Source organism: Aulonocara sp. 'chitande type north' Nkhata Bay, linkage group LG13 (assembly GCF_057382095.1).
Source record: "Aulonocara sp. 'chitande type north' Nkhata Bay isolate Kocher_YH1m ecotype deep benthic linkage group LG13, A_spYH_male_GT1.1, whole genome shotgun sequence".
NCBI lineage: Eukaryota > Metazoa > Chordata > Actinopteri > Cichliformes > Cichlidae > Aulonocara > Aulonocara sp. 'chitande type north' Nkhata Bay.
Genome location: NC_141356.1, coordinates 4442820 through 4463718, shown reverse-complemented (window position 1 = coordinate 4463718; position 20899 = coordinate 4442820). Strand labels below are relative to the sequence as shown.

At 41.6% G+C, this 20899-nt stretch overlaps 1 protein-coding gene across 1 annotated transcript; it reads left to right on the top strand.

The window, feature by feature from the left end:
- The first annotated feature begins 1271 nt into the window (after positions 1 to 1271).
- Positions 1272 to 20492, top strand: slc1a4 (solute carrier family 1 member 4). Its single transcript, XM_086258325.1, has 8 exons — positions 1272 to 1935; positions 10690 to 10732; positions 12142 to 12207; positions 15109 to 15275; positions 15420 to 15653; positions 16264 to 16458; positions 16570 to 16704; positions 17048 to 20492. Exons 1-8 carry the CDS (start codon positions 1421 to 1423, stop codon positions 17274 to 17276), a joined length of 1584 nt encoding a protein of 527 aa, XP_086114451.1. The 5' UTR covers positions 1272 to 1420; the 3' UTR covers positions 17277 to 20492.
- The last annotated feature ends 407 nt before the right edge of the window (positions 20493 to 20899 follow it).

Below are 20899 nucleotides of genomic sequence, written 5' to 3'. Positions count from 1 at the left end.
TTGTATTTTGTACGTGTTTTGTATTTTGCATGTGTTTTGGAGTTTGCGCGTGTTTTGGGGCTTGCACGTGTTTTGTATTTTGCACGTGTTTTGTATTTTGTACGTGTTTTGTATTTTGTACGTGTTTTGTATTTTGCACGTGTTTTGTATTTTGCACGTGTTTTGTATTTTGTACGTGTTTTGTATTTTGCATGTGTTTTGGAGTTTGCGCGTGTTTTGGGGCTTGCACGTGTTTTGTATTTTGCACGTGTTTTGTATTTTGCACGTGTTTTGTATTTTGTACGTGTTTTGTATTTTGTACGTGTTTTGTATTTTGCACGTGTTTTGTATTTTGTACGTGTTTTGGAGTTTGCACGTGTTTTGTATATTGTACGTGTTTTGTATTTTGTACGTGTCTTGTATTTTGCATGTGTTTTGGATTTTGTACGTGTTTTGGAGTTTGCACGTGTTTTGGATTTTGTAAGTGCTTTGGAGTTTGCACGTGTTTTGTATTTTGTACGTGTTTTGGATTTTGCATGTTTTTTGTATTTTGTACGTGTTTTGTCTTTTGCATGTGTTTTTTATTTTGTAAGTGTTTTGGAGCTTGCATGTGTTTTGGATTTTGCACGTGTTTTGGATTTTGTAAGTGTTTTGGAGTTTGTACGTGCTTTGTCTCTAGGGGCCACCGTAGATTTATGAGTAAAAACGATACTTTAACATAAAAACAAGTTTAATAAAGCTCCTAAAATATCCATAATATTGCAAACAGTAACAGTTATTTTATTATCAGCATGCAGCAGCACGGGTTTGTGACAGATCACGATTAATCTCATTACCATGCCAAAAAGGCTGAGACAGACACGGCCCACTGCACTGACTATTTCTGCCCGTTAGAGAAACAAATGTTGGTGTGATCCGTGTGAAAATGAAGAGAAGACAGCTATTTCACTAAAATACCTATGGGCGTAAATATTTATAGTGAATAACTAAAAGCAGACATGAAATAGGATGCTCTCGTCCTAAGCCCAAGATTCGGGCGGGCTTTCCAAAGAGTGCAGAAAATGAGTGACGTGAAAGGGTGCTTTCATGTGTTTGCATTATTAGGAAGAAGACAAGAAAAGCAGCAGAGCGCGCACTCCGGTGGAATGGCTTTTTGTCTGCTGTTTCAATCATAAAAACCTCAGTTATTTATTCAGTACTGGACCCTGGCAATATCCCACGCTCTTGCATCATTTGCTTTTGGTATAAAGTGCCCCCTTTTGTGCGCATGTTCCACTTGGCTTTTTGTGTCGTCGCTCACTCTCCATTGGCTCGCCCTGCCGCTTCTGCGCTCAGAGTTGAACGCCGGACCAGCCTTCACAGAAACGTGTGTCCTACCCACGCTGTCTGAAACCGGACTGGGCTTTCCACGCCGCATCGGAGATAATAGAAAAAATTAAAAATGGAGAAAAAGAGCGAGATAAACGGACACGCCATGCCCGGCTCAGCATCCACAGACCAGATCCTGGAGAAGGGCTCGCAGAAGAGCCTCGGAGAAAAGCTGATGGAGTTTCTGAGAAAGAACCTGCTGGTGATCTTGACGGTGTCGGGCGTGCTGGTGGGCGTCGGGCTCGGGATGATGGTCCGCAGCATGAACCTGACCAAAGCGCAGATGACCTACTTCGCCTTCCCCGGTGAGATGCTCCTCCGGATGCTGAAGATGATCATTTTGCCCCTCGTCGTCTGCAGTCTCGTATCGGGGGCCGCCAGCCTGGACACTCGCTCCCTGGGCAAGCTGGGGGGCATCGCAGTCGCCTACTTTCTGGTGACCACGCTGATCGCCTCGGGGATCGGGGTAGCCCTGGCTTTCATCATCAAACCCGGAGTGGGCGCGGGAGCCCTGAACACCAACAACCTGGGACTGGAGAGCGTCAGCAGCAACAAGGAGACCACCGACTCCTTCTTAGATCTGGCCAGGTAAAGAGCCCTCTTTAATCGCCTTAAACAGCGCACACGGTAGCATGTTAGAGGGTAGTGGGGCAAGAAGGGGATTTGTGTGCTGTACTCTAGTGAATCTGATGGGAACTGTGGCACAGCGTGCCTCGGGGCGGTTTGGGAATGCTGGTTAGTTACACACACGAATGGCTCCACGCTCGCAGTCATCCTAGGCATGCGTGCGCACACGCTCAGTAAGGCTACGGCTGCTGTAGTAAGCCTCACATGTGCGCCACTGAAACAACCAAGTCCTCTCTGCCACTGTAGCAGACTTTATCTGTGTACTATCTAAATGAGTGTGATTACAGTTATAGTAAGATTTCAACGGTGGTCCTGTTTGGAAGTGTCTAAGATCAATGTCACAATCCGAGTGACCCCGTGGAGCAGGTCAGTGTATCCTGCAGTGTATCTGTAAACAGTGCTTTATATGTTCAGGTCGAATCTTCCACTGACAGTTCACTCTGCTGCAGGGACGTGCAGAGAGGTTTAAAGGGGCGGGTGCTCAAAGTTAAAAAGGGGCACATTGAACCATGCTGAATAACAACAACACACATTCATCAAGAATCTAATATGGGAAGGGCAGGGCTGTGTTGATCTGAGACTGTAGACATTAAAGTATTTAGTATTTATTTATTTATTGTCATTGTCAAGAACAATGAAATTGCGTTTGGGGCTTCCATACAACCCAAAAAAAAGAAGAAAATAATAAATACCCCTTGAAACCCAAGTGTACATATTTAACCCAGTGTGACTCCAATGCAATAAGACAATCCTTAGCAATAATGTTCGTAGAAATTCAGACAAAGACCTGAGAAACATGACAAAATACAACAATGCAACCCATTCAATATTATTGTACTGTGAGATATGATATCAGATATGATAGTTATCTATTTAAGAAAGAGGGGGGGGGGGGGGGCAGGAGGGGGAAGAGAATAAAGATATGATGCACCAATGCAGACCAGTTCATTGCAATTAAGAAGTTGGATATGGTTATTGTCCGTGAGAGGGGGGCAGAGAGTTCAGGAGCCTCACAGCCTGTGGATACAGGCTGTTGGCCAGTCTGGATGTTCTGGCCTGTATAGACCTGTACCTTCTCCCTGAGGGCAGCAGATGGAAAAGGTGGCGCGCAGGGTGATGTTGGTCCCGCAGGATACTGTGCACCCTCCTCAGACAGCGAGTGGGGAAGATATTACTGATCTCTGGCAGACTTGTTCCAATAATTCTGCCAGCTTCTTTCACCACCCGCTGGAGTGCTTGCTGATCGGCCTTGGTGCAGCTGGGGAACCACACTAGAAATCCATACGTCAGAACGCTGCTGATGGCACAGTTGTAGAAGTTCAACATCAGAGATCTGGGAATGTGTGCGCTCCGCAGTCTCCTCAGGTAGTAGAGGCGCTGTTGGGCCTTCCGTGCAACTGAGGTGATATGGTTGCCCCAGGACAGGTCCTCGGTCACAGTTACCCTCAAGAATTTAAAACTGCTCACCCTCTCCACCGCCTCACTGCCAATGAAGAGAGGCAGATGGTTGTTATGACCCCTCTTCCGGAAATCTACAATGATCTCCTTGGTCTTTTTGGTGTTTAAGACCAAGTTATTGTCGTGGCACCATGACTCTAGTTGTTGCACCTCTGTCCTATAGTTTGTCTCATCATTGTTGGATATAAGTCCGAGCACTGTAGTGTCATCTGCAAACTTAACAATGAGATTGGACGCGCAGGAGGAAATACAGTCATGGGTGAAGAGAGTGTATAGCAGAGGGCTCAGAACACACCCCTGAGGGGCACCGGTGTTGACCACAAGGGTGGAAGAGGTGTTCTTACCCACTCTGACACTCTGTCTACGGTTAGTGAGGAAGTCCACAATCCAGTTGCACAGAGAGGAGTTAAGTCCCAGTTGGTGGAGTTTGGGACGGAGTTTGTATGGCCGGATGGTATTAAAAGCCGAGCTGTAGTCTACAAAGAGGAGCCGTGCATAGGTGTTCCTGTGTTCCAAGTGCTTCAGTAATGTGTGCAGCACTGTGGCGATCGCATCCTCGGTTGACCGGTTCTCCCTGTATGCAAACTGGTGCGAGTCCAGGGATGGTGGAAAAGCAGCTCTGATGTGTTTAATGACCAGTCTCTCCAGGCATTTGGCGGGAATGGGGGTGAGTGCCACAGGTCTGAAATCGTTCAGACATGTGACATTTGACTGTTTTGGGATGGGAACGATGGTTGCTGCTTTGAAACAGGATGGTACCAGTGAACAGGACAACGAGGTGTTATATATAGAGGTGAAGACGTCCGCCAGGTCCGCAGCACAGTCTTTTAGCACCCGGCCCAGCACTCCATCCGGCCCGGCCGCCTTCCTGGTGTTAATGCTCCGGAACACACGCCTCAGCTCACGAGTGCTCAGGACCGGAGCAGGGTCGGTTGAGGGGAGAGGGGACAGGACAGGGTCGGTGTTCTCCCTGTCAAAACGGGCATAAAAGAGATTTAGATCCTCAGCCAGAGTAGAACTGTCGGCTGAGGGTGATGGTGTTCTTCTTTTGTAGTCCGTGATAGCCCTGATGCCCTCCCAGACCTGCCTTGGGTTTGTGTTGTTCTCAAACCTGGCCTCGATACGCCTCCTGTGCTGCTGCTTGGCAGTCTTGTGGACATTAAAAAGTCCACAGGAGAGATGGTAGCTGATTAAACAAGTGTCATGAGATAATAACAAAATGCAAAGATTGGTGACAGCGCTTGGAACCATAAGGCAACGAAAAACTGTGACATAAACTCGGCTCTGCCTGTGAATCACTCTTTGCTTCTCTTCTTCCTTCCATCGCATCATTTCATCTATCACTCTCCACTTGCTGTCTATCTGAGAACAAGGCACAACTTGCTATTGCAATAAACTATAATCTAATTGTCCACACCTAACAACTCTTGCACTTAATCTATAATAAAATGATGACAGAAAAATGTTATAGCCCTGCCTTTAGTAGCCTCACACAGCTCCTACTGTTTCCTCCTCAGGTCCTTACCAGGCATGTCTGGACAATGTTATATCATGAGTAATATTTTTTTAAATCCAGCTAAATAAAACACACACATGCACGCACACACAGTGACATTTTAGACCTTCTTCAGAATACTGTATATACTATGGGCATCATGGTGCTGATCCAGAATCCTTACATTATTATTCATTACTAGAGCTACAATAATAAAGCAATGAGGAGGGGGAAGTAATAAATATGAAATAATGTATTTATGATGATTCCATTTGTTTCACTATCCACTCTGTGCAGGGCAAAGCTTATTACATGTTTAAACTGCAGAGATACAATCATTTTACTGCTGTAAAATCCAAATTTTGTCTTATTTAAAATATAAATCTAATATAATCTGCTTCTTAATGTATGTTCTTTAAAATACAGCTTGTGTTTTTTAATATATTATAATAATTATTATGTGGACATGCATATTAGATCGTTTTTTAGTGAAATATAATCCCTCCAGAAAGGCCGGAAATGCCCAGAAACTTACTTTAAAACTAAATATGTTCCCTAAAACGGTGACAGAGCTACAGACCCATGACAGCCTTGCACAGGTAGCCAGCAGCTATGACCAGCACTACCTGTGCAGTTAATAAAAGGACAGGTAATGTTTGTCGCGCTGTTGCACACACAGCACGCTCGTTTGTTTCAGTTCGTCAGTTGCAACAAGACAGCTTACCAACGTGTACGTAATAAGCTAATACTCCTGGGTGCTACACACTACAGTGTACGCTGTACACCTACTTACTGGTTTTGTCGCATCAGTCTGTGTCTCTGAGTTAACTTGTGTTTCTCCTACAGCTCCGGACCGCAAAAAATGCGCGTGCTCTTTGTGAGCTCGTTCCCGGCTCGTAACCAGCGCGTTCTGCCGTCGAGGGCGATCATTGGTTAAATGTGATCATGTGACTGATGCAAGCCAGATCCTTTTATTTAGCAAAACTATGATTAATAGTTAAATATTATTGTTGAGGGGCACAGACAGGACTCCGCACGCACACACACATAAAAAATAAATAAATAAATAAATAAAAAAAATTTAAAAGTTGCCTCAACAAAAGGGCACTTTGGGCACTCATCAGGAAAGGGGCGGGTGCTCAAGCCCCTCTAGCCCCCCCCTCTGCACGTCCCTGCTCTGCTGCTCTGATGTGGATGGAAAGCTTTGCCTAACAGTTAAAAGTGTTTTAATGTTCCCACTCAGATTGAGAGTGGGCACTGCACTCGTCTTAAAGAACTTTACGTGTCAGTGTAGCCTAATAGTTAGTTTTACTTGCATCACCTGTAACCCTCTGCACTTATTTTCAGAGCTGTATCAGAAAGCAGATGTCAGTTTTACTAAAAATCTGCTCCACCTTCACTGCAATCCGATGACTGTATCAATGAGTACTTTTACTTAAAGTATTTAAAGCCCTTCTTGCTTTTAAATAGTTGATTGCCGCTTTACAATGCCATGCTGCTACAAATGCTTGTCTAACCTCTGATGTAATTAGAGGAGCTGTAAGTGCCACTTACAGCAGGGAAAGGAGGGTTGCACAGCAGACCTTTGCAGAGTCATGTCACATCTGATCGACACCATGCCATAACATAAGTACCTGTAATAATGGATTATTTTTAACCTAAGTTAGCTGCCACTGTTAAGAGTGTATCTTGACCCCACTGTTACACACAAATGTGCCCGATAGGGGATACTTTATAGAGCCCAGATTGCAGTCTGATGGCTTCCAGGGGACAAATAAGCACAAATAAAAAATCTACTGATGGCTTTTCACTGATTATGAAGAGACACAGTGTCTTTGGGGCAAACTCTTGATTATACAGGTAGAGGTTCTGTGGTACAATTTTCAACTCAACTCCTTGTAAAGTTGGTTGATTTTTTTTCCAGCATGGCAGTTGTTCATGAAAGCTTTGCTGCTAGCCTATAAATATCAGTGTTCTTCAGCAGCCTTCAGTGGTTAATAATAAGTTCCCACAGTGTGAGGGAAAGCTGACAGCTGTTGAAATAGTAGGATGTATTTTGGGGAAGGCGAAGAGGTGCAGAGCCTGTAGCAGACTGTAGTGCAAACAGCTAGCACATCTCCCTTATCATGATAGCAGGTGGACATGCTGCTGTTATTTCTCATACTTTATGCTTTTGCAGGTATTCAGATGGTGTAAATTTCACAGTGGGTTACATCAGAACAGGACAGAACGCAAAAGCTAAGTCCAGTGAAGAGTGTTGTTTTCTGCTACATATAGACTAAGGTTCATTTATTTGAGCAAAGCTATTGATTCAGAAAGTAAGAATATTTTGGGAATATTCATTTTAACAAGTTTCTGATTCAGGTACTATTGAAAAAGCTAACATTTAACTTTGCAGGTGGAGCAGGTTGAGGGGGGCTAGTCTTAGTACCAGATAAATCACTGTGCATTTTCTTGATATAGACAGTGTGGAAGATGGTGGCTGTTGTGACGTCACCCCTGTTGCTTTCTGAAGTCTGTCAAGCCTCAAGATTAGTTTCTGCTGTCTCGACTTCATCTCGGCTTCAAATATGGGATGAGGTGGGGCAGGTCTGACTGTGAAACCACTCACACATTGCCTAACAACTTCTAAATCACAAGCCTTTAGCCAATGAGCATAGCGTAGATATTCCTTCTTTTCGAAACATAGTACAGCCACAATTTACATAACAGACTTCATTGGAAACATTTACTCACAATGCTATTTTCCCATAAACTTCCACAAGACTTTTTGAAACCACAGATACTGTATCAACACCTGGTGGACTGAATGCAGGTTTAAGACACTTCAGCAATGGTTTCATTTTTCCCACCCAGAAGCTTTGTCCATGCTTTCTGCTGTCTATGTTCCATAAACACGTGTCATATCACAGGGTATTACATTATTTCCCCCCCACTCCAGATAGTCTATTTATTCAGTGCACTACCAGGCACGTGGTGTTTGACTAAAAACCTGAAGGTTCAGCCAGTCAGTTTTATTTGTGTCAAAGTATCAAAACGCTGGTGTTAGCTTTGTGGCTTGCTAGCCTGCCCATTTTTTAAATAACCTCTCTATATTTTAGCTTTTCTTTGCTAGCTTTTAGGACTAAACGTATATTTGGATTGTTTTAACTTGTTTCTGAAACATGCTTACCAATTCTGCTTGATAGCAACTAACTATTTAAGGCATGGAAAGCTAATGCTCGCTAATTTAAGAAACTAATAAGCATTTTATTTTCATCTTCTTAATAAGGCTGAGGTTTCTGCACTTTGCATTTTGAAGATTTACTGTTAGCATTTTAGCATTTTAGCTAGGACTATATTGGCGTTTACTGCCAAAAGTGAACGTATCTTAACGAGAGGCTAAAGCTAGCAAGTTTGGGAAGTAACCTGCATTCATAAACTGTAGGAGGACAATTCACAGCCACACACATCAGCTATTTAATACTGAGTTATACATTAATAAAAATTCAAAAATGTTCTCATCAAAGCTGAAGCACAAATTTATACCACTAGATCTACTGGCTGGATGTGTCCATCCAGTAGAAAGACCTGTAAACTGTTGCATTAAGTGCCATCTAAAAACCAGAAGAACCAGCAACAGACAGACAGGTCATTTCAGATCACATCATTGGACTTGAATTAGGCCTTGAAATGATCATTCATGATACTTGGCTTCGATTAATTAGAAAGTCAAGCTATTATGTAACATCAGTCCACAGAGAGACAGTGGGCCTCTAGGGAGACTCTGGGAAAATCATGCCAGCTCACTTCTGGGTTCCCAGGCTTAATCCAGATTCTCGCTGTGGTCATGTGCTAGGATGAAACCTGACTGCCTTCATATAAAGGAAAAGAATTTAGGGAATCTTGGGTTGCAAAAACATATCACTTGTTTGCAACATCAGGAAAGGAAAGAAAAGACTAAGTGAAAATATTGTGGCTACCTGCCAGCGTGTCCTGGGGAGCTGAGATATTCAACAGCTGAAGCAGCATTTGTCCCTGAACTCAAGGCAGAGTTGACGGGGTCATGGTGCTATGAGCTGAATTGCTTGGCTCTGGTCTGGCCATGGGAATAGATGTGAGCAAAGCCTGTATTTCTTTGCACAATACAGTGTGACCCCAGAGGATAACGTTACAACAAACACACAGCAGTACGTAGAAAGGGCCTGCAGGCTTCTAGTAATCCCTGCATGATTATCTTACAGTAGTGAAAATAAACTCCTTGACACTCTGTCTGTGACAATCTGTCAAGAAAATGTTTGAATGAGGGATTTATAACGACAAAAGGGATAATGAACCAAAGTAGGCTGTTCACTTTGAGGATGAATAATAAACTCCCTGTAAATCTGGTTATTATCCTCTGCATTACTGAGGTTGCCATAAATATCAAAGACAAAAAAATCATCTCAGTGCCAAATTACTCCTATTGTTCCTCACTGTCTTTTAGTAACTGACTATTGTGATTATGTCACATTTCCCATGCTGTTATTACTGTCATGATTCAAATTATGGAAAAAACAAAACAGCAATACTGTGTGTCTATTGCTGATCCAAAATCCAGTATTATGGACTACATACAGGTGTACCTGATCGCTAACCAGCAACGTCACTTATACTCTGTGATATTCAGATTCTGGCAATCTGGTAAATTCAGGTGCAGGATGAATGCCGTGCACTCTTTGACAAGTTGCAAGATGTTGCCATCGGGGACTTTCTGGCATTCAGAAAGTGTGCTTGGCCTGCAGCAGCATTTGGGTGGTTGTTACTTGACAAAGTAACTCCCAAAAAATTGATTCTGTTCATCTGGACGTAGCATTTTCAGTGAGAGACAGTGACAAGTGACTTCTTCAGTCTCGACTGATGAACAGAATCAACTTTTAGGGATTTCCTTACCTGGATCATTGAGAATGCATCGAGACATGTCAAAGTAACATCTAAGATAATTTCAGTTGCAATCAGTGTTCTCCTGTGAGTGCTTCTTGTGACCATGTTAGACACAAGATTGTACTGACACTCTTAGTAGTAGTGACACTGTTAGTAGTGCTTCATGTTGGCAAAATATCTCAGTCACTATTGGAACGTGTTGCCAAGAAATTTTGTAGCCTTTTGCTATGGTAATGCAGAGCTCAAGTAAAGTTTGTCGAGCATTTGACAAAAGAACAGCAGCCAAATAACGATGAAGAAAGAATAGAAAGGAAATTAATTAAAAGAAAACTTAAGAAAATATGAATCTTCACTACACTGTGCAGCAGTTTTGTACCAGAAACTGAGTAGTATGTGAGACTTGCAGTGCTTGAGTTAGAGTTTGAAAAGTATAAAGCGATTAAATTTAGTCTAATTTTATTTTCCGCATCTGCCTGACTTTGCTTTACCTTTAGTTGACTGGAGAACAGTGAAAGCTCCAGGGAAAGATAACTAACCCTAGGTAAGACCTCGCTAATTTGTTTTACGAAAAGCTGAAACAGACAGCAGGTTCGTGTCCGAACATGTTTTATCAGGGAGTTTGGGCTGCAAACTTTAGGGAGGATCCTGGGAAAAGGCCAAGATACGACGATGATAAACGAATCCTGTTGAGAATTTACTGTTCGGGTGGGATAGCCACATGATTCTGAAACACTTGTCCAATCTTGTTGTAGATGTTGGCCTTTTACCATTTGTTCAGATAAAGTGGCTCACACAGGAGAACAGGACTGAGATGACTGTAATTTTCTGTGGCGCTAACTTGTTTTTGCTTCCGTTCTCAGGAATTTGTTTCCAGCAAACTTGGTGGCTGCTGCCTTTCGTTCTGTGAGTGCCAGCTCCTTACTTCCTGCCCACCCCCACACACGCAGACACACACTCCTTTTATCCTCCTCTTTCTGTCCTCTTTCCTGTATCACCTGTGTCTCGTGCAGATTGTTCATTCAAATTTATTTTCCCAACCACACGGATGCTCCTACAAATCCATTTAGAGTTGCCATAAATCCTGGTTAGAGCACCAAGAGCCTCTTAATGAGGAGACATCCAGAATAGGGTCCGCAGCGCTCCCCTGTTCACCCGAACACCTCTTTTTCTTGTCCCTCACCAGCCGTTACCATGGCGAAACCATTCCATTAAAGCTAGCCTAGCAACCCACCTCGCCTCGGTACTCCTCAACACGGGCCGCTCCATCGCACAACATCCTGGCTGTTACAGCTAAAACAAGGACCTGGAAAATTCAATATTTGGAGATGAAGTGATAGAAATGAACTATACACACATGCACACACAGGGAGAAAGGAAAGCATGTTCACACTCTTTTAATCACGCACAGACACACTTCATCAAACCTTAAACTTCTCCTAAACCACACCTGTAAATTACACACACACACACAAACACACACACACAAATAAGTCAGTTATTTCTCACAGAAAGAGTGAAAAAGTGTTTAAAGTGAAGCCAGGTTACAGAGTTCAGTGTACCCCCACACACTCAGTATATGCTGTGGTAGAGCCCCCCGTGGGAACGGCTCCAACAGTGGATTAGACCAAGAAAGCAGAGGAGAGGGGGGATTTACACAAAATGACAGGCAGCTCGATGTTTAAACAGACGTTTAAACAAATGATGTGTGAGATTTGGATTATTGGATAGCTGGCTTTTTCATTTGAGACTATACCCATCTACTCTGTGTGCCTACATGCCCAAGATCGTTTAAGAACCAAGACTTTTTTAAGCTCATATAGATCTTTAGGAGATGTTGGAAACCTCTACCCTATAGGGGTGTCTAAAGAAATGCTTTGAGGGAAAGGGGGCATTGTTGCAGTTCTGTTTACTGAAAAGACTGAACATCAGTGGACCGTGTCCAACGGGGTCCCAAGTCTCCTACAAAAAGTACTGACACAGTGAACTACTCATAGCCTGAAAATGTCCAGGATTTTTTAAACCTGCGCAACCAAGAAGAGGCCCATGGGAAATCAGAAAATAAAACCCCCGAGGAAGACTGGTATAGGAAACATCTATCATATTTTAAAAAGGGGGTCAGTGGCAGCTTGTGGGTTCCCTTTTGTTCCTCAGCAATGTCTGTAAAATGTACTATTTAAAGCAGTTGCACCTGATTATTCAAAAAGCAACTCTACAGATGTCATATTAGATTAGAATTCAATTTCTAAAAACATTAATTTATTTCAGCAATACAACAAAATAAACAAGCACATGTTTCTTTCTTTATGTTACAGTACGCAACCGACTACAAGATGGTTGCTGTGGGGAATGATACCAATGGGACGACCCTCTACCAAAAGGTAAAAGCTGGGAACGTCTGTTGCGTGAAGTTTTGCATGCAGACTACGTAACACGTAAAGTACCAGATTACGAAAGGAAAGTGCTCTCATCAAACAGTTACCTCTGTCAACAGGAGGTTGAGCCATCATCCATCCTTGAGGTACATGTTTGCTCTGAGCACCTTGTTTGTATGTCAGTCACCCGTGGGTGCAAAACCACTGAATAAGCAGTATGTGCACGTCTAATGAAAGAGCTGGTTTTGGGAAAGAGGGTCAAGGCTGATGGTGAAATGCTGATAGCCATGTGAACAGTACAATCACTACAAATAAGGCTAAAGGCCAGTCATTTTTATTTATGAGTTTTTAATCTGTCTTTAGCTCACTGGTGCCAAATAATTGTTAGATAAATATTTACTCAATGAGTGCTTCTAGTACTAGTTTTAGTACTCTTAAATTCTAAGTATTGATATATTTCCTATAATTTCTTGATGTCATAATCTGATTTTATAGATAAAAGGTGTTCAAAAAGGGAAAAACAAGTCACTTAGTAACTTTAGAACACAACTGTGTAGACTGACACTATCACTAACGTGAATGTGAGGGGACATGCTCACATACATGTCTCACATGCAGGGACATGCATGCTCTTAAAAGTGTGGACAAGCGTAAACAGGGTTTTTTGCATTTACCATCCATCCATGCATTTTCTTCTGCTACTAAAAAGCATGCTGGACTCATATAGTGCAGTTATCTTTATCTAGTGCTCACATGTTTTCCACTTCTCCACACAAGTTATTATTCCATACTGTGATTATACTGTGACAACACTAGAAAAGAACCGCAGGCTAAATAAATCTAGTAAATACTGAATACTTTTTAATATAAGCTTATATGAAGCTTCAGCAGTCTGAGTTAGCTAAAGGCATCTTTGTCTTGAGTGCTTTTTTTTTCTTTTTGATTGCCAGGCAACAAAACTATATTACTACAATGGCTTCATAAGCTACAGTGCCAAATCAGAACAATAGCTGTCTCGAGGTGCTTTATATATTATATATACAATAAGAGGGAGAAAACCCCAATAATCAGTTGACGCCCCCTATAAGCAAGCATTTCAGCAACAGTGGGAAGGGAAAACTCCCTTTTACAAGAAGAACCCTCCGGCAGAACCAGGCTCAGGGAGGGGCGGCCATCCGCAGCGTGAGGGGAGGCAGGACAAAAAGGTGAAAGACAAAAGTGGAGTTTCACACAGTAACTGTTGTAGCAACCAGGCCCTTACGATTACATGCAGGTGTTGGCCACCATGCAGGTCATCTTGACCCAGCAAGATGGCCTGCATGCCTGGATGTGAGGCAACATGATGTGCTGGTCTTTACTAGGAAGGAAAAACAAAATCCTGACAGAGGACCAGCACCAGATTTCTTGATTGCCACTTGCCTGCTACTTGTAGTGGATGTTGCATCATAGACAAGTGTATGATGGCTTTGCTTATTTGTCAGCAGGAGAGACAGTCGATCGGAAGCCGGCTAACAGATGCATAATGGTACACAGACTGCTAAACAAAAGCATTTAGGGAATAGTACAAAAGCCTTTTTAGGCTTGTACCACAGCAGCATCCTGTTAGTTAATACAAGGAAGCACTTTTAAAGGTTTTTAGTAGCACTTGCACTCAAGTAGCTTGTTTGTACTCGAGGATCGTTAAAGAGCAAAGAGAAGTTTTATAAGTTACTCTATTTGATTATATAACTTGTTAAATTTTGAGGATAATCTTTAAATCCTAATGCTTCACCCTAGAAGCTATGGCTTGTCCCCATTGACCCAGTATGGGGGAACAGTGGGGGGAATCTGATTTTGGCATTGGTCCATGGTATTTGTGTGCCGTGGGTCTTGGTGGACTGTCGCCCCCTACACACCCACCCCAGTGCCAGGGGATGAAGCTGGTGTAGCTGTGGGAGAGCTCAGCACAATGGAAAGGGATTGAGCACAGGATTTGTCCTTGTCCCTATTTGTCATCCAGTTCACTGAATACTTCTACTGCCTCCAGACTTTTGCATTCGCACATACACACTCTGCAGCACGCAAAAGGTGTCGTATATACTACTGCAGTCTACACAAGCTCTATTATTTGACAAGTTTATCTTTCCACAATGAAAGGATACACATAAGGTTCCATCCAAGAGTTCAATGTGTGATTATCAGTGTGGAACTCCTATTGTGTGAAGTGTTTCAACTTGTTTTCTTAGCTAAGTTGGATCAAGTTGGATCAACAAGCAATTTTAGCCTTGCAGGCAGTTTGAATTATGGGTCAGTGGACCACCACTTTGGTCCAGTCTGATCAAACGTTTCTACAGAGAGTCATAGTTCTCAGAGGATTAATCTCAAGCATTCACAGTACAACCTCACAGTAGTGAGTGGCTAGTGTTAAGATATGAGCTGACGTAAATATGAGGCGAGCGAGAGCCAAAAAAACTTAATTCTGTGTCATGAAAATTTGTTAGTTGTTATTCTCTCAAACTGTAAATTCTTCTGAAGCAACTCAGGAGAAGAAGCGTATTGTTGCTATTTGTGGGCAGCTGAAACTGTGTGATTCAACTTTGCTTTTATATGGACAGAATGAAAAAAGAAAGGGATCTGGTAAAGTTGCACGGTCAACCACTGCCTAGGTAATGCTGTAGCTCTTCACTTTCCAAGAAAAGATTCTTCCACTCAAGCTCTTTAATGTACTTTCAGTGACACTAAGTCTTAGTAAAACAGATGCTCTTGCCAAGATACATTTGTCAAACCTTCTGCATGGCTGGAGACCCTTTCCTCTTCTGTGTTTTGCTCCCTTTTCACTTAAACCAACTAGGTTTTTGACAGCCCTTCTTAACACCGTCTTGTCAGTATGCTCAGGCTCTTACAGTGTGACTCTGCTTGGTGCCTTAGGTCCCTTATGGTACAGAAACAGATGGCATGAACATTCTGGGTCTGGTGCTGTTTGCCATGGTGTTTGGTGTGGCGCTGAGGAAACTGGGTGACGAGGGAGAGGAACTCATCCGTTTCTTCAATGCTTTCAACGAAGCCACCATGGTGCTGGTGTCCTGGATCATGTGGTAAGTGCTCTTGGATGAAATTTATTGAAATGTGGGGATATTTTATGACATTCATTAGTCAGTTAAATAAGGATAGACATTGACTGTCTGTGCTGCGCTATTTATTGTTGTATTTGACTCTTCCTTTCTCCTGTGTCTCTTTAGGTATATCCCCTTTGGCATCATGTTCCTAGTGGGCAGTAAAATTGTGGAGATGGAAGATGTGGTTCTTCTGGTCACCAGCCTGGGAAAATATATCTTTGCTTCGATTTTGGGCCACGTTATCCATGGAGGCATCGTCCTACCCCTCATCTACTTTGGTTTAACGCGCAAGAACCCCTTCAGTTTCCTGTCTGGCCTAATAACACCCTTCACCACTGCCTTCGCAACCTGCTCCAGGTATACTGGTACATTGCAGAATCACTGATGAGCTGTTACAGGGAACCTGCAAATCAATGAATATAAATGTATGTAAATAAAAAGTTGACATGTAATATTAGTGAAGTCTTAGTATTTGGCCCTTCGTGATTTCTTATTTTTTGCATATTTGCATATTTATTATGAACATCATCACTGTGGAGGAATTTTCTTCCACTCTTCTTTGGAGAATTGTTTTTATTTAGCCAAATTGGAGAGTTTTTGAGCATGAACGGCCAAAGTATCAGAGTCAGATTTAAATCTAGACTTTTAATGGGCAACTCCAAAAACTTTCAGAGGTGGACTTGATGGTGTGATTTGGATTATTGTCCTTCTGCATAATTAATTTGAGCTTCAGGTAGACAGCAGAGTTAATGCTTCAGTGAATCATGGCAAGTTTCAGATCTTGATGCAGCAAAGCAGCCCCTAATCATCAAACCACCACGACCATGTTTGACTATTGGTACGGTGTTCTGCTGGTATGTTAGTTTTAGGCCAGATGTAATGGGACACAAACCTTCCAAAAATCAGTGTGACAGACACCAAAAAAAAAGAAAGATTTTTTTCATTTGCATTTTTCTTCTCTCATTAGTTCAGCAACTCTACCCTCTATGATAAAGTGTGTGGAGGAGAATAATGGTGTGGACAAACGCATCAGCCGCTTCATTCTGCCCATTGGGGCCACGGTTAACATGGATGGCGCTGCCATCTTCCAGTGCATCGCTGCCGTCTTCATTGCTCAGCTCAACAATACCGAGCTGAACGCTGGGCAGATCTTCACAATCCTGTAAGTTAAGGGAATGAGAAAAACTTTTATTAAGCAATAATACCACCAACATTTCCTACTGGCATAAACAGGTGGAAATTTATTGTGTTTCATTGTGAATCACACTTCCAGGGTGACGGCCACAGCCTCCAGTGTTGGTGCAGCAGGCATCCCAGCCGGTGGCATCATCACCATTGCCATCATCCTGGAGGCCATCGGCCTGCCGACCAACGACCTGTCCCTCATGCTAGCTGTTGACTGGATTGTGTGAGTGTCATATTAGAAAACATAGGAGACTACAGATGATCACGTACACCTACACCTCACCTAGCGTATAGTAAGCCAACTAGATCAGAGTTTCCCAACTAGATCAGCGTTTCCCAACTGTAGGATCAACAGAAACCCCCTGCAGTATTTTCCTAGAGCAAACACACACATAGGTTAAACAAACAAATGGAAATAGGTCATATTTAAAATACAGGTTCTTCTTTATGAGACTAAGTTCAATTCTTCTTTTGAAAAGCAAAGGCCTTTTGTTAGTACAACCTTCTGTCTGCCTTGATGCCATCATCATCACAAAATTTGTCACAAATGTTCTCTTTGTGAACAGAGATCGTACCACCACTGTAGTGAACGTGGAGGGAGACGCTCTTGGCGCGGGAATCCTCCACCACATAAACCAGCTGGAGATGAAGAAGCATCAACAGGAGGGGGAGCTGTCGGAAGTCCGAGTGGAGGCGGTGGCCAACGTCCAGGCAGAGGAGGAGACATCTCCATTAGTCACGCATCAAGCCAAAGCCTTAGAAGCTATGCCGGAAGCCATTGAGTCAGTGCTGTGATCCCAGCAAGACTTTTTCCTTTCTTGACCTTTTACCTTTGACATCTCTGACATGCTGCTTTTGTGGAAGCATTCTGATTCAGTGTAAGGCCAAAAAAATGCCTGCTAGAGCATGGAAAGTCCACATAGTGTCACTGTTATTTTTAAAATTGGGTTTCCATTCGGGCATCTTAATGCTAAATTGAATATATATGAAATTTTAGAATAATTTACACTGAAATGATTTGCCCAGTCACTTAAGTCAATAGTTTTTGTATTTTACATTTTATTTATTAAAGCATTTTGACATGAACAGTGACAGAAACATACCAAGTCTAAAACATTCCCATAAATGTGACAGTTATGTTCATCTTACTCCAGTCACTGCTCATCAGCAGCTTTGTATAACAGGACATGATGAAGTGCATTTATTTCTTTTTATCTTCAGACTGCAAATACCATGACATGCTTAAACTATAGAGGATTAACAACTCAACAGATGCTGACAAGTAAGAGTGTTTAACCAATCTTGACGATGTCTGTCATTGTTTAAGTACTGGTCAAAGTCTGGGTATGCGCTTTACTTCAATTTGATGTCCCTTACTTGAATAGCTGGATGAAAACAACACATTTTGTAGTGTCAGGTTAGGTTGAAGTGGTAATTGTGGTAACTATTTGGGCCTCAGTTTGAAAGTAATATTTTTCATAATCCAGAGAAAAGTTTACAAGGCCTGTTAAGAGGTTTTAGAACTGAAGAAGCTTCACAGCTGTAAAACATCTTCAAGAAACCCAAAGGAGTCAAGTTGCTTTCTTTCCAAGCTCCTTAGAATATTGGTCTGCATGTATTGCCCTATGTTCTCATGAGGGAAAGGTCAATTGTATGGTCTACTCTCTAAATAAAACAAGACCCTATTTATCTCTGAGAAAACAACCATTCTTCACATCAATATTACTACAGGGAAAAAGCTGACATCAGCATTTTACAAGCAGATGCCAACAATTTTGTAATGAGAGCAGCTTAAAAGTCGTTTTTGCTCTTTAAAGTTCAATGTACATCAGCCTTTTTAAGTTAGGTTAAGGTTGTACATACTGGCATATTTCTTAGCTTTTTGTGACAACATACTTGTTTGATGTTTAGCTACACTGATTTTAGCTATTTTATTAAAAAGAAAATATAGCTAAGAGCATTATTGCTATGCTACCAAGGAGTCTGAAACATAGCTAGTTTGGTTTCTTTTTTGTTTGCTAACCAGCTAAAGCTGTGTTAACACTATGCTAACAGTAAGCTATGCTAGAATTTTTTAACTTATCACTTTACTTCTTTTCTTAGCTAAGTATCATGTCAGGTGTTTAGACTAAGTCCAGGGAAGCCCACTTGACACTAACAACTGTGGCTAACTAGACAAATATAATAATGATATAGATATAAAATTATTGAAGGATGTTTATTTTCTAGCTTGCTATTCTTATTCTGGGAGTCAAAAACAGGTTTGGATGATTTACTGTCCATAAATGTCTCATTTATGTTAGCCCTATGCTAGCCCATTCTGCAGCACCTCAGTTTATACTTTGTCTGAAATAAGCCATTTTATTGTGTCTTTAACATTCTTAAAGCCCCCTTTGTTCTGATTGGCTACATTCTGGAAGCCAGCAGAGGAGAAGCACCCTGTTCTTGTAAGCTATATGACCTTTACTTTATGAAAGTCGAAAGCGTTTGGAGACTTGGTATTCTGGGCAGTCAGAAGCTGTTTGAGCTTTTGCCTCACAGTGATTATATTTACATATGCTAAATGTAAATGTGGCAAACTTTAACTATGTTTAATATGAACATTCAACAGAAAATGGGGAAAAGATGTTAAAAAATGGTTTAAAAAGTTGAATACTTCACACACAGCTGCCAGAGTGTGTGTATTTGAAGGACTAATATAAGCCGTTGATACTGTTAAAGCTAACAGTTTGTTTGTGAGTACTGTAACCACACTTCTTTGACACTCCAGGTCTGCTTTTATTGAAGATCACATGTGAAACTTGAAGTTGTCAGTAAGGTCAGTAGTTGACAGTGGTGTGTCTGAGAAATCACAGCAAATTCATAAGTCATTCATTCAAAAATCTAAATCCTCATCAAATGTTTACACTCAAATACTGGACCAAATTGCAGTTCATATCACGCTGCACATTATTTTGTTGCAAATCCATCCTTTGATTATCGGGGTGATTTTTCTCAGTGATGTCCGAGTCTTGTGCCATGACATTATGACACCAGAGTGGAAATTATATGATGTTTATTAATATTTATATTTTATTGTTTTTAAGAGGTGCATCCTAAGCTGTGTCAGAGCATCTGAATCCTACTCTTCTCGCTTACTACATAATTTTATATTCACAAATGAGCTCACTGACTGATATGAGTCTAGATGGTGCCCCTCAATACTTTGTGGTAACCTGGGATGCGATTTTCATATCTGATGTCCTGCTGATTTATGGTTTTGCGTGACCGCCAAATCTCTGCTGGTTGAGCAGCAGGATGAGTCTTTGCTGCCCTCTGCTGGCAGTTATGTGAAAGTACTAAGCTGCTTGCATCTCTTTCTGCATCTGTCTGAAACTGCATGACAGTGGTGATATCTGCTATTTATTTGATCTGTCATTTAACAGCTGGTGATGAGACTGCTTTGCTCTTGTGACATGATTCTGTATTTTCAAATGAAGAATACTCAGAAGTGAGGGATTCTTTTTTGTTTTGTTTTTTCACGTGTGAAATGAAGTCATTCATGTCGCTGTCCCCTTACTTGTGAGACGCTCGTTATGATGTGGTGGTGCTACTTTAGTTGTCTCCTTTAAAGAGGATGTAAACTAGTTTGTTTCAGGACTTATTACTCAATGGTACAGATTTCACACCTGATTTTTATAAGCTAACAATTTCTCTCTTAACTTAAAGCTTAGTAAACTGTATCTTGTACAATCACATGTAATTACACATGATGTGGTACATGTGTGATATATATTTTAATTTATTGCAATTAGTTTGACTTTTTTGTATTATTTGTATGTTATCCTTTTAACAGTTTCAAATATATTTGTCCTTATTGTACACTTTTTAACTAAACTTCACCTGCCAGTGTTTCTGATGACCTCCTCCTCTTTTCTTTTAGGAATAGCTGCTACATTTCTGTGCCGTCTGTACAGCTGTCACTTTCCTGTTATTTTTGCTGTCTGTCAACATTAAAAGTTATTAAAGTTTTTTTGTTGTCATGCAACCCAAATGATCTGTTTTGATTCCTGCTTGTATCAATCTAAGCCACCCAAAAGGGGCAGTTATTTCTGTGTTACACTCTCACAGCTCGAACAACGCCAATTTGCTTTCTTTGCTGTGCAAAGTTCTTTTTGTAGACATTTTTCTTGTTTTTTAAATTTGCTGTTTAATATAGTGAAAGGTGAAATATTATAATCAAGCCATATTTTTTAAGTATATTGGAAACAGTCACCAGACAAGTAGATTTAATATCTGAAGCATCCAACTGCTGGGAAAAAATATTCTGGGAGTCAGTACATATCCAAAGAGTAAAGGGCTCATTTTTGCACCACTTCTAGATTTTAAGGGTGAATATTAGGAGCCAAGAAATTAGGTCAAAGAGCTAGATTCACTCA